This window comes from Eleutherodactylus coqui, chromosome 8, assembly GCF_035609145.1.
Source record: "Eleutherodactylus coqui strain aEleCoq1 chromosome 8, aEleCoq1.hap1, whole genome shotgun sequence".
NCBI classification, from domain to species: domain Eukaryota; kingdom Metazoa; phylum Chordata; class Amphibia; order Anura; family Eleutherodactylidae; genus Eleutherodactylus; species Eleutherodactylus coqui.
In genome coordinates this window covers 97,091,672-97,105,709 of record NC_089844.1, presented here as the reverse complement: position 1 = coordinate 97,105,709, position 14,038 = coordinate 97,091,672, and the positions used below count along the sequence as shown (strand labels likewise).

General features: G+C 46.1%; 1 protein-coding gene across 2 annotated transcripts in view; it reads left to right on the top strand.

Annotated features, from left to right (window-relative positions):
• CPO (carboxypeptidase O) overlaps nucleotides 1–14,038 on the top strand; it is a 189,539-nt gene that overhangs the window by 123,009 nt on the left and 52,492 nt on the right. For both annotated transcript variants that reach the window (XM_066576096.1, XM_066576095.1), the window contains 2 exons: nucleotides 1,372–1,447; nucleotides 4,195–4,319. In XM_066576096.1, the coding sequence (XP_066432193.1) occupies nucleotides 1,372–1,447; nucleotides 4,195–4,319 (201 nt within the window). The remainder of the gene's footprint in view (nucleotides 1–1,371; nucleotides 1,448–4,194; nucleotides 4,320–14,038) is intronic.

Genomic DNA, 14,038 nt, shown 5'->3' with positions numbered 1-14,038 from the left:
TGTGAACGGGCTACTTCAAGTAGCAGGAATTAGCCTGCTCACGCGATCGTTATAGCAATATGCCCGCGATCTTTTCACACAGCTATACTGTGCGCCCACAGCGTTCGTGTGAAAGAGCCCCAAGGGAAACACTTGCAATTCTTTAGCATGCATGAATTACGCACAGGAAGATCACAACTTCACAGAAGCAATGTGTGTTAATTAAAAACACGTTACCTCGCAGTGAAAATTGCAAGTTGGCAAGCTCTCGCCCATGTGAATGTAGCCTGACAGGAAATTTAACTACACGTTTATACAAGAATTCTGGCTGAAAAAAGTTGTAAATTTCGTTGCATGCAGCATTTGTGCAAAAATCTGTGACTTTTTTTGTCATTTTTTTCCCATGCTGCCAATATTAGAGGGTGGGAGGAACAGGAGAGAGAGGACCTCCAGTGGCCCTACAGATTTACTATACTGTACACCAGAGACTGGCATAGATTATAGCACAAATCAATGCCACCTTGTAGCTGCTGTAGGTTTCTGGAGTGTAGGCTGGCAAATAAATACAGCAAAGTTTTTTAAGAGCTGAATGTCTTCATAAAATTTGTCATCCTACTCCAGCAAAATGCTACTAAAGTTTGTAAGTCTCTAGAAACTTTCCCCCAAAGTATTTTAAAACAGTGTACAGCTTTTTGCTTTTATACAGCAGGAAAACCCCTTAAAGGGAAAGCAAATTCTTAAATGTGTGACTGCTAATGGCAGGATATCATATTGCTTTGATTGTGACTATTTACCTTGATACTGTAATGATTTATGGGGTCTTTGCAAACAGTAAGGTTTCTAAAACCTGTACTTTTATATGGTATGAGGGAACCATATACATAAAATCCATGCCCTTTAGCGCAGTAAGCAGTTCTATTGAAACCATTCTGCCTACAAATGCTATAAAACCCTCTAAATTGGAGAGACCATGTAAACTGTATTCTCCCTGGGATACGCCTCAGATTTAGCGCTAAACTTTAGTGCTGTACTAAGCACATTAATTGTTTCCTTAGAGGGTTAAGTTTGCCTCTCTTTTTGAAAATAAAAATCGATTCTAGCAGAGATTACCATGCCTGAGAATTTAAGATGTAAGAGAGATGAAAAGGATTCCTGCAGAAATTTTCAAGGTCGTTACAGTTATTAAATGAGCAAGGCATGAATGTATTCATAGAGGATTCATTATCGTCAGCTCTGACTGGGGAGGAGTTCCTTCTTATTTAGGCGCTGGCTTCAAAACTGCATCATTAAACCCCTTTCATGTTCCAACAGCTTTCCATGTGCATTACGACTGCCTACATGGAGAGGAATAGATTTCCCGTGTACTAACCATCGTTTTTCCGTTGCGTTTAGGGACCAGGTTCTACAAATCATCCCGCAGCACGAGGACCAAGTGCTCTGCTTGCAGCATATATGCAGATCTTCACAGGTTGGTACGAAAGCCGGTTTTATTCAAGAAGCAGAAGATGTGTATTAATATGTTGCTAAATACTTTGCTGTTGTTTTTACTGTATCTATTTATAAATAACATGACAATAGTTCAACAAACGTGTTGTTACAATGTATTCCATACAGGGGTTCTGCACAGAATACGCTGTACCAATCTGCCACAGGCTCCCATGCTGCCGATCACATATATAGCATTAAGTACATGCGCAATAAAAATCGCATAATTTCTATTTTGGCGCATATTATGCACGCATGCAGGCCAAGATCGTGTAGAAATTACGCCCGGGCCACCGCACAGCTTTCCAACTATACTATATTTTTTGCTTCAATTTATAAGAAAGCACCCAAGTAAGTACGCAAGGGCAGGGGTCCCCAACTCCAGTCCTCAGGGACCACCAACAGGTCATGTTTTCAGGATATCCTATGGTAATAACACTTGTGGCAATGTCTGAGGCACTGACAATAATTACATCACCTGTGCAATACTGAGGAAATCCTGAAAACATGACCTGTTGGCGGTCCCTGAGGACTGGAGTTGGGGAACCCTGCGCAAGGGGATGTGTGAAACAATGCACAAAATGCGGGAGAAAGAACATACCTGGATATCATTAGGCTAATTCGCCTTTTAGGGAATCTTCACACATGCATGCTGATAAAAAAAAGCACGATGCACAGAGAACAGAACCCATTGTTTTCGATGGGTTCATTCTTACTTTCATCTTTGCATATATTAAAAAAAAAAAAGCAAGACATGGACCTGTTCCCGCTCTCAGACTCTCCCATTTATACCTTCTCTCACCCCACGTGACTGGACAAAATTGTTACATTTGCAGACAATCTCCATGCTTTGCAGACATTAACCCATCACACGCTGCAGCTGTGCAATACACATAACAGAATGACAGTTTTTGTACAGTGCATCAACATAAGACAGACATGTATGACATTATGGAGGGGGCCAGGAAAGCATGTACTGGGCCACTACACCCATAACAGCCACAGTGATGCTCCTCCTCTATAAAACCAGCTTGAGCTTACCTCCTTGTTCTCCTCTGTATCCGATGGACAGTGCTGGCATCTGTACATTAGACATAGTAAATGATCTCAGCTAATGGCTGCTACCCTGCTGTTTTCCTATTGGAAGTGACAATTGACAGCCCAGGAGCGTTGCAAATGCATCTGTTGCCTGGGACAATTAAAAACACTGAGCAACTTAGAGCTGGTTTCATTGTAAGTCAATATTGCAAGATCGCTGCAGAAATGTGGAGGAATATATGTTGACAAAAGTCATGGGATAGGAACTCGCATTTTGTAGGATCCCCTGTAGCCTGGCAAACTAAATGTGGCATAGATTCCGCAAGTAGATGAAAGACGTCTTGAGTCCCTCTGACTGGATAGCCACAACTCTGTAGTATTTGTAGGTGCAGGATCTCGGATGCAAATGGACCTCTCCACCACATTCCATAGCTGTTTGGTTGGGCCTGCTCATATTGGGCGAGTGTGCAGGCCGCACCATTCATAGGTAGTGAAAGATAAGAGGAGAAAAGAGGAAGCGGAGCAAATCTATAAACTGATATTTTGGTTTTAGAATTTTGTTTTGTTTTTCTCCTCTCATATTATATATATATATATATATATATATATATATATATATATATATATATATATATATATATATATATATATATATATATATATATATATATATATAATATATATATATGTATATGTGTGTGTATGTATGTATGTGTATATATATATATATATATATATATATATATATGGAAGTGAGGTTGATCGATTCTTGACAAATCTGAGAGGGTGCAGCCAGTCCACGAAACGTCACACCTTCCAAGTAGGACGTGCAGGTACATGAAATAAATGTAGGAAAAAAATGTGGTTTTAGGCACAATCCCTTTTTCTCAAAGAGGCAAGAGACGTGTTTTTAAGCTTGACTCTGTTTTTATTAAGAATTAATCCAGCATATAATAGACGCGTTTCGGAGCCAATGCACCCCTTTCTTAGTATTTTATCTGGGGACACGCAGCCAGCATTGGTGTGTTCTCTTTGAGGATGGGCAGCGAATCGGACGGCTTCCATTGACTTCTTGTGGGGTATGGACACCACACAAGAATAGAGCATGCTGACATTTTTGCTCTGCTCTCGGAAATCACAATTCATTTCCACGAGTGTGCAAAAAGAAGCGATTTTCCATAGCATGTTATGAACGGTACTTGCTGCAGAACCGCAGTGCGGATGCCGTCCACGGATACTGCAATGCAAATCCGTTCGTGTGCAGGCGGCCTTACAGTAACAGCATATAAACTACCAAGAATTTGCACAATAGGTTCTGAAAACAGAGACAAATATGAGATTATCATATGAGCCGCAAATACTGGAAAACCCCTGTAATTACTTGTTATTTAACACTATGAGATAACTGCTGAATCTATTTCTATAGGTGGGCCAGCTAAAGTGTACTACTACAGAGCCTTTTATTACAGCATATTATTATGGATTCACCTGACTTCTTCTGAATTACAGACATGGAGTAATTAATATGGAGGGAAAGCAATTAGACATGCATGCGTGTAGAGCAGTAAATCTCAGTTGGTCCTTCTATACACTGAATACCAATGAACAGAATTCCAAGACATCACTCACTGTGTGCCCTGTTCCGTTCATAAACTGCATGATGTGTGATTTATTATTATTATTTCACAACAGTTGGATCTATGGAAGCCACTCCAGCCAGAAGATATCAATGTCAGACGTGTAGTGCATGTCAGGATCCCATTCGTGGCTCTGCAGTCCGTGAAAGAGGCCATGCTTCAATGTTCACTATCTTTTAAGTAAGTCGACTGATGTGAGTTGAGCAGTTTTAATCTTCTAGACTTTAGTTTAAATTGAATATCAGTCATGCAGAGTGACACACCGAAGTGGAAAGTGCACATCAAGCATGTTCTAAGGTGATATGCGGCTTGCTGTATAGTATATAATATACTTTTATAATACAGACTCTTTATACAGTGGGTCCGGAAAATCTTCAGACCCTTTCACTAGGTTTTATATTTGGTTATGTTGTGGCCTTGTGCAAATTAAAAACAAATTTCAAATTCCCTTCATTCTGCACTCAATATCGCATAATGACAAAGTAATAACAGAATGTTAGAAATCTTTGGGGTTTTTTGCAAGGAAAAGGTAACCTTTCGCATTGACAAGTATTCACCCCCTGTACTCAGTACTTAGCTGAAGCATCTTTGGCAGTGATTACAGCCTCCAGTCTTCTTGGGTATGAAGCCACAAGGTTTGCACACCTGGATATGGGGATTTTCTGCCATTTTTCTCTGCAGAGCCTCTCAAGCTCTGTCAGGTTGGATGGGAACCGTCTGTGGACAACCATCTTCAGGTCTCTCCAGAGATGTTTGATTAGGTTCAAGTCAGGGCTCTGGCTGGGTCACGCAAGGACATTCACAGAGTAGTTCCCAAGCCACTCCTGTGTTGTCTTGGCTGTGTGCTTAGGATAATTGTCTTGTTGGCAGGTGAACCTTCTGGATCCGGTTTTCATTAAGAATATCTCTTTACTGAAGGACGTTGCTTGACTGCCAAAGAGAATTGTTGCCTAACTGCAGAGCTCCTGCTCCACCAGGGCTCTATAGCGACTCCAAAGCACTAAATGCACAACCAAATAGATCTCAACTACTGCCTAAGGGTTCAGGATTGCATAGAGAGGGAAGCACTCATCGGCCAAACCGGAGAACCTTATTAACTACTTCCCCGAAAATAAGACACTGTCTTATTTTTTTCCCCAAAAAGGGCACAGTGTTTTAATTTGGAGGAGGGTCTTTACTTACCTGGTCCGCGGTGTCCCGATGCCTCCTGATGGTGTCCGGCGGCGGCCTCCTTGTCTCACAGATGCCTTCTGCTGGCGACGGTGCTTTGAATACCCCGCCTCCAGCAAACTGTGATTGGCTAATCGAGCGCTGGCAGCCAATCACAGCCAGCGCTCGATAAGCCAATCACAGCCATTTAGTGATGTCATTCACTGAATGGCTGTGATTGGCTCATCGGGCGCCGGCTGTGATTGGCTAATCGAGCACTGACAGCCAATCACAGCGCTTGCTTTGCCGGAGGCGAGGTATTCAAAGCCCTGTTGCCAGCAGAAGGCAGCTGTGAGACGAAGGAGGACGACGCCAGGACACCGCCGCAGACACCGCCGTGACACCGCAGACACCCTCGGGACGCTGCGGACCATGTGAGTAATAATTTTTATTTGGGAGGGGGCACCCGAGATTTTTCGGTGGGAGGCCTTATATTTCAAGCCTGATGTCATTCACTGAATGGCTGTGATTGGCTCATTGCGCGCCGGCTGTTAGCCGATCACAGCGGTCGCTTTGCCCGAGGCGGGGTATTCAAAGCCCTGTTGCCAGCAGAAGGCAGCTGTGAGACGGAGGCCGCCGATGCCGCTACAGATGCCGCCGTGACGCCGCAGACACCCTCGGGACGCCGCGGACCATGTGAGTATTAAAAATTTAATTTTTTTTATTTCGGAGGGCCGGCACCCAAGATTTTTTGGTGGGAGGCCTTATATTTCAAGCCTCCCCCGAAAATCCGATAGGTCTTACTATAGGGGTAGGACCTGTTTTTAGGGAAACACAGTATTTTTCTCAGTCATCGGAACAAGAGGGCGCAGCAGAGAATTCCCACAAGGGCTTCCCCGTGTCTGAACCTGTGGAGTGCTCTCTGAGGGAGCAAGGCCAAAAAGCAACTCAGAGCTGTCAGGTAAAAGGCCACACTAATTTGCTCAAAAATGTGAAGGGAAGTCTTGCAAAAGACACGTGTAGTGGCCCAGAACATCATCCTGGTCCCCTCTATAAATGTCATACATGTTTTGTCTCATGTGGATGCACTGTGCAAAGTTGTCTTGTCATTTTCTGTATATGTGTTGCACAGCTGCAGCATCTGAAGGGTTGACGTTCATAAAATCATTGCCTGTCAGCTCTCTGTAATGAATGTATCTATTCTATTGTGTCATGGTGTATAAGTGAAGGTATAAATAGGAGTGTCTGAAAGTGGGAAAGGAGTCCATCTTTAGGAGGAGAGAGTGCTAACACAGAGCCGCATGGAAGCACCTTTAGCTTCCATGTAGGTGAAGATGGAAGAGGAAGAGTGACATCCCGTAGTGTTTGGAGTGTGGATGTGAGAAGTCCCAGCAATAGAGAGAGAGAGCAACTTCCTAAAAACAGGTACCCGTTCACAATACAGGCGTTTTTTCCTGTGCGGCTATCCGACATTAGGATCACTGCACAGAGGTTCTTGATTGTGACACCCACGTGTATGCTGTGCAGGGTGTATCTAGGTTAAGCCTTTTTCTGGAGTAATTGTCTGCCAGTGTGTCTGCGGGGTGACCCCTACCCCCCTTCCTACTCTGGAGTGCTCCCAATCCAGGACCAGTGACATATAGATAATGTGGACTGTAGGACTGTATTCATCCTGTCTATCCTCCCTACCTCTGAGCTATAGCCTGTCAGTACGTGAAGTGATTTGTACCTGTAATACCTGCTGTTCAAGTTTAATTCAAGTAAAAGTTATACCAGGCCTTAACCGTTCCTAAGGACCCGAGGTACTATACACAAGTCTCCTACTCCGCCGCATAGAATAACAGTATGTGGGAATGGTGGCATCACAAGTGATATCTACTACAACCCCCCTCATTCCCTTTATTGGCATACCCAGCCAAAGGAGTGTCGAAGCCTGGCTTGCAATTTACACTGGCCTTGGCAGTGTGTCATCCCTCTGGGACCAGAGCATGGTGAGTGCCACTGTGACACGTCAGCACTTAACCCTTCCAGCTCTTCACGTTAACCAGGTGCCCAGGGTCACCCCTCTGGAGTGTTGCACACGCAGGAGCATCGAGAACAACACAGTCCTCATCATACAGGCCATATAGCAGACACTGCTTCTTCTCTCTCTCTGCTAGACCAGCAAAGCAGAGAGAAAAGACAGACTCTACAGAGGGACAATCTGGCACAGATGTGAGTGATCATTCATATAATATAGCTTTGTCACCCACCCCGGTGGACATTTTTGAAGACATTCCTGTTAATGATGTATCAGTTACTGACACCTCTATAAAAGCTATGCTGTAAGCACTGCAAATTTCTCTACAGTCAACTTTACCCAGCTCATCCAAACTCTTAACTCTGTTATAGCTGAGGCAGAGAACAAAATTACTGATGTAGAAACTAAAATGGCAGAATTTGCATCGCCACACAACCTCATAAATGTCCATTATACCCTGGACTCAGACCTCGAGGTGGCAGAGTTAGAGGACAGGTCTCAATGCAATAATGTTACATTCCGGGGGATGCCCGAAACAGTTCTGTGGCAGTGGAACTTTAATATCTCCCTACCCACTAAGGAACTCATTCCACAAGTGCTAGAAGAATAGCAGGTGGTGAAACCTCGCAAACAAGCTCATCATTAATCGACAAACCATTGTTACCCTGATGGTGTGAAAATTTGAACAGTAAAAAATTTCCGAACCACCTGAGAAATTTTGCCACCGTACTTGTTACCCAATTCTGGTAGAGCTGCTCCATTTCCCTTCCTACTCACGGCTATATGAAGGATTGTTTACAATTATCGATGTTTTCTCCTAACTCTTTTTTTTTTTGTTATATACCAGGTGTATAATATGGCATGGCAGAGGTACTTGTATAAAGACATCTCTGCACTATGGTGATTTAGATAATGTCACTAAATGTTAAAGGGCTCAATAACCCTCCAAGCCGTGCATTACTGTGGGAAAATGTCAAAAAATTGTCCCCAGATGTTATTTGTGCACAGGAGATACATTTATAATCTAAAGATGCCTTCCAAGTTAAACATTGTATTTACTCTATAATGTTCCAATCCCACTTTACCTCCACATCGAGAGGTGTTTTAATTGCAATAAAAAAAACTCTGTTGCATTCCAGCTTTTCCAGGAGATAATAGATCCACACGGGGGATATGTCATTCTCGTCTGTTACATCAATAACACCATATATACTTTGGCTTCCAGTTATGCCCTAAACCAAAATGATTGGCTTCTAGATTAGCACCTATTTTGCATTCTCTAATCAGAGATGACCAAGTGGGATTGATGAAAGGTAGACAGTCTCCGGATAACACTAGAAGAGTCTTAAATCTCACACAGTATGTTGAATCTATGAAAACTCCTGCTGTTTTCCTTGCCCTGGAACCTAAAAAGGCATTTGACTTGATTATTTGGTCGTATTCTTTTGCTGCCTTAGCTAAAATGGGATTTAGTGGCCCCTTCCTCAGTGCATTATCCCCACTACTCAAATCCCTTGGTGCGAGTATTTATGAATGGGGCCTTTGCAGAAGAATGCAATATTACGAAAAGTACTAAGCAAGGTTCCTCATTGTCCCCATTGATCTTTACATTCTCCCTAGAACCACCAGCTCAAGCCATTATGGAAAGCCCTCCAACAGTATTCAGATTGGAGATCGCTCTCCTTTAATATCAGTATATGAGGATAATATTATTTTGACATTAATGGACCACATATCTTCTCTAGAAAATAAGCAAACAGAAATCTCAAATCTTGACTCTGACATTGCTAATGACCTATTATATTACCTACAAAACAAGCATCTTTTCATTCGGTAATATGACAATATAAAATATTTGGGTATTACTATTTCCGCTTTATACAAAAAAAATTTATCATTATAATTTCAAATCTATGCTAAAAATATTGCAGGAAGAATCTTACAAATGTTGAAATTTGAGATTTCATGGTTAGGAAAAATGGCTTCCTTTAAACTACTTATGTTATCGAAATTACTATATAGATTTCCCACTCCACCCTATAGAATTACCCCACCATTTTTTCAAAGATATGGACAAGCTTTTATCTCCATTTGTTTGGGTGCAACACAGACCTCAGGTGACTAGTACAATTCTCTCTACTAGAGATGAGCGAACGTACTCGCTTAGGGCGATTTCGCAATCGAGCATCGCTTTTTTCGAGTAACTGACTACTCAGGCGAAAAGATTTGGGGGGCGCTGGGGGTGAGCGGGGGGTTGCAGAGGGGAGTTGGGGGAGGGGGTAGAGAGAGAGAGCTCCCCCCCCCTGTTCCCCGCTGCTACCCCCCGCTCCACCCCACCACCCCCCTTATCTTTTTGCCCGAGTAGTCAGTTACTCAAAAAAAGCGATGCTCGATTGCGAAATCGCCCTAAACTAGTACGTTCGCTCATCTCTACTCTCTACAGACACACACCTCTCAACTAGCTCCATGATGGAGGTCTGATAGCCAGAAACAATGGGTTCACATAAAGCAATCTATAGCTTCTCCTGACTCAACAAAAACTTTGCTTGTAATCCCATTATGGAATCCCTCCCCCAGCCCCCCCCCCCCCCTCCACACACACCCTTTCCAGTTGACTCAAAATATCTTTAAAAACATGAAAAAAATCTTATAACTATGCAAAACCCCAGGGTGCCCTCCCGAAGGATTACATCTCTTATGGATTTGCTCCAATAAGCTACTCCATACTTGAATGTACTACATATAATCTGGAGCTTTCCTTCCCTCCAACAATATTGGCTAGCCTCTAGCCACACACCTCTCAACTAGCTCCATGATGGAGGTCTGATAGCCAGAAACAATGGGTTCACATAAAGCAATCTATAGCTTCTCTTGACTCAACAAAAACTTTGCTTGTAATCCCGTTACGGAATCCCCTCCCCCCCCCCCCCCCCCACCACCACCACACACCCTTTCCAGTTGACTCAAAATATCTTTAAAAGCATGAAAAAAATCTTATAACTATGCAAAACCCCAGGGTGCCCTCCCGAAGGATTTCATCTCTTTTGGATTTGCTCCAATAAGCTACTCCATACTTGAATATACTACATATAATGTGGAGCTTTCCTTCCCTCCAACAATATTGGGACTCTGTGTTTTCAGGTTATTGTCGTCTTTGGTTGGTTATACAGTCCAGAAATCCCCAGCTTTAGCATTATTGGACATTGGCTCATCTACCTGTGTGCAGGCTGCTGCTAGCAGTGTTTTGTTTTGTTTCTTTTCTCAAAATCGGCAGTGCAGAGTATTGCACCCGGCATTAGGGACAGAAGTGGTGCATAGGCAGGGAGAGTGTTAGGAGTGAGTGTAGCCTTCAAGAACCTCAACGGTCCTTTCTAGGGCCATATTTATCCGTGTGCAGTACTGTCCAGGCTGCTGTTAGCTGTGCTGCATTTTTTTTTTTTCTAAAAATCGTCTGTGCAGAGCATTGCACCCTCCATTGATACTACAGGGACAGAATTGTGTAGGCAGGGCCACAACACAGTTATTGTTCATTGAATATACGCAGTGGGTCCTTCCCTTTGCTAAAAAGGACAAAAAATTATATTTGGCCAGCCTGTGTCAGTCCTAAGGTCTCCGTGTACGTGTGTGCTGCGTGGACAACGTACAAAAATCAGACGCAACCAGCTACGGTTTACTGCAGGCTTGCGCCATTGTCTTTCCTGACTGGCAAATACCTGCTCTGCTAGAGTTAATAACTCTGCTACACTATAGTTGTGTGACACTTTTTGAGGGCCACACCACAGATATTAAACTTCTTGTTCATTGAATATACGCAGTGGGTGCTTCCCTTTGCAAAAAAGGAAAAGAAATTATATTTGGCCTGCCTGTGTCAGTCCTAAGGTCTCCGTGTACGTGTGTGCTGCGTGGACAACGTACAAAAATCAGACGCAACCAGCTACGGTTGAGTGCAGCCTTGCGCCAATTTCTTTCCTGCCTGGGAAATCAAATCACTGGTAATACAGCATGCTGAGGGGTAGGGGTAGGCCTAGAGGATGTGGACGCGGCCGAGGACGCGGAGGGCCAAGTGAGGGTGTGGGCACAGGCCGAGCCAGTGCGGTGGCCAGGGGTAGAGGCAGGGCCAGACCGAATAATCCACCAACTGTTTCCCAAAGCGCCCCCTCGCGCCATGCCACCCTGCACAGGTCAAGGTGCTCTACGGTGTGGCAGTTTTTCACAGAGACGCCTGACGACCGACGAACAGTGGTGTGCAACCTTTGTCGCGCCAAGATCAGCTGGGGAGGCACCACCAACAGCATGCGCAGGCATATGATGGCCAAGCACCCCACAAGGTGGGACGATGCCCGTTCACCGCCTCCGGTTTGCACCACTGCCTCTCCCCCTGTGCCCCAACCTGCCACTGAGATCCAACCCCCCTCTGAGGACACAGGCACTACCGTCTCCTGGCCTGCACCCACACCCTCACCTCCGCTGTCCTCGGCCCCATCCAGCAATGTCTCTCAGCGCAGCGTCCAGACGTCGCTAGTGCCACAGTTTGAGCGCAAGCGCAGGTACGACGCCACGCACCCGCACGCTCAAGCGTTAAACGTGCACATTGCAAAATTGATCAGCCTGGAGATGCTGCCGTATAGGCTTGTGGAAACGGAGGCTTTCAAAAGCATGATGGCGGCGGCTGCCCCGCGCTACTCGGTTCCCAGTCGCCACTACTTTTCCCGATGTGCCGTCCCAGCCCTGCACGACCACGTCTCCCGCAACATTGTACGCGCCCTCACCAACGCGGTTACTGGCAAGGTCCACTTAACAACGGACACGTGGACAAGCACAGGCGGGCAGGGCCACTATATCTCCCTGACGGCACATTGGGTGAATTTAGTGGAGGCTGGGACAGAGTCAGAGCCTGGGACCGCTCACGTCCTACCCACCCCCAGAATTGCGGGCCACAGCTCGGTGGTGGTATCTGCGGCGGTGTATGCTTCCTCCACTAAAGCACCTTCCTCCTCCTCCTCCTCCAACGCAAACTCTGTCTCGCAATCAAGATGTGTCAGCAGCACGTCGCCAGCAGTCGGTGTCACGCGGCGTGGCAGCACAGCGGTGGGCAAGCGTCAGCAGGCCGTGCTGAAACTACTCAGCTTAGGAGAGAAGAGGCACACAGCCCATGAACTGCTGCAGGGTCTGACAGAGCAGACCGACCACTGGCTTGCGCCGCTGAGCCTCCAACCGGGCATGGTCGTGTGTGACAACGGACGTAAGCTGGTGGCGGCTCTGCAGCTCGGCAGCCTCACGCACGTGCCATGCCTGGCCCATGTCTTTAATTTGGTGGTTCAGCGCTTTCTGAAAAGCTACCCCCACTTGTCATACCTGCTCGGAAAGGTGCGCCAGCTCTGCGCACATTTCCGCAAATCCCACACGCACGCTGCCACCCTGCGGACACTGCAACATAGGTTTAATCTGCCAGTGCACCGACTGCTGTGCGACGTGCCCTCACAGTGGAACTCTACGCTCCACATGTTGGCCAGACTCTATGAGCAGCGTAGAGCTATAGTGGAATACCAACTCCAACTTGCGCGGCGCAGTGGGAGTCAGCCTTCTCAATTATTTACAGAAGAGTGGCCCTGGTTGGCAGCCATCTGCCAGGTCCTTGGAAAATTTGAGGAGTCTACCCAGGTGGTGAGCGGCGATGCTGCAATCATTAGCGTCACCATTCCTCTGCTATGCATCTTGAGAAGTTCCCTGCAAAGCATAAGGGCAGACGCTTTGCGCTCGGAAACAGAGCCGGGGGAAGACAGTATGTCGCTGGATAGTCAGAGCACCCGCCTGTCTATATCTCAGCGCGTTGAGGAGGAGGAGGAGGAGCATGAGGAGGATGAGGAGGAGGGGGAAGAGACAGCTTGGCCCACTGGTGAGGGTACACATGCTGCTGGGCTGTCATCCTTTCAGCGTGTATGGCCTGAGGAGGAGGAAGAGGAGGAGGAGGAGGATCCTGAAAGTGATCTTCCTAGTGAAGACAGCCATGTGTTGCGTACAGGTACCCTGGCACACATGGCTGACTTCATGTTAGGTTGCCTTTCTCGTGACCCTCACGTTACACGCATTCTGGCCACTACGGATTACTGGGTGTACACACTGCTCGACCCATGCTATAAGGAGAACCTTCCCACTCTCATTCCCGAAGAGGAAAGGGGTTCGAGAGTGTTGCTATACCACAGGGCGCTGGTGGACAAACTGATGGTAAACTTCCCATCCGACAGCGCTAGTGGCAGAAGGCACAGTTCCGAGGGCCAGGTAGCAGGGGAGGCGCAGAGATCAGGCAGCATGTACAGCGCAGGCAGGGGAACATTCTCCAAGGCCTTTGCCAGCTTTATGGCTCCCCAGCAAGACTGTGTCACCGCTCCCCAGTCAAGGCTGAGTCGGCGGGAGCACTGTAAAAGGATGGTGAGGGAGTACGTAGCCGATCGCACGACCGTCCTCCGTGACGCCTCTGCCCCCTACAACTACTGGGTGTCGAAGCTGGACACGTGGCCTGAACTCACGCTGTATGCCCTGGAGGTGCTTGCTTGTCCTGCGGCTAGCGTCTTGTCAGAGAGTGTGTTTAGTGTGGCTGGGGGAATCATCACGGATAAGCGTACCCACCTGTCAAACGACAGTGCCGACAGGCTAACACTCATCAAGATGAACAAAGCCTGGATTTCCCCAGACTTCTCTTCTCCACCAGCGGACAGCAGCGATACGTAAG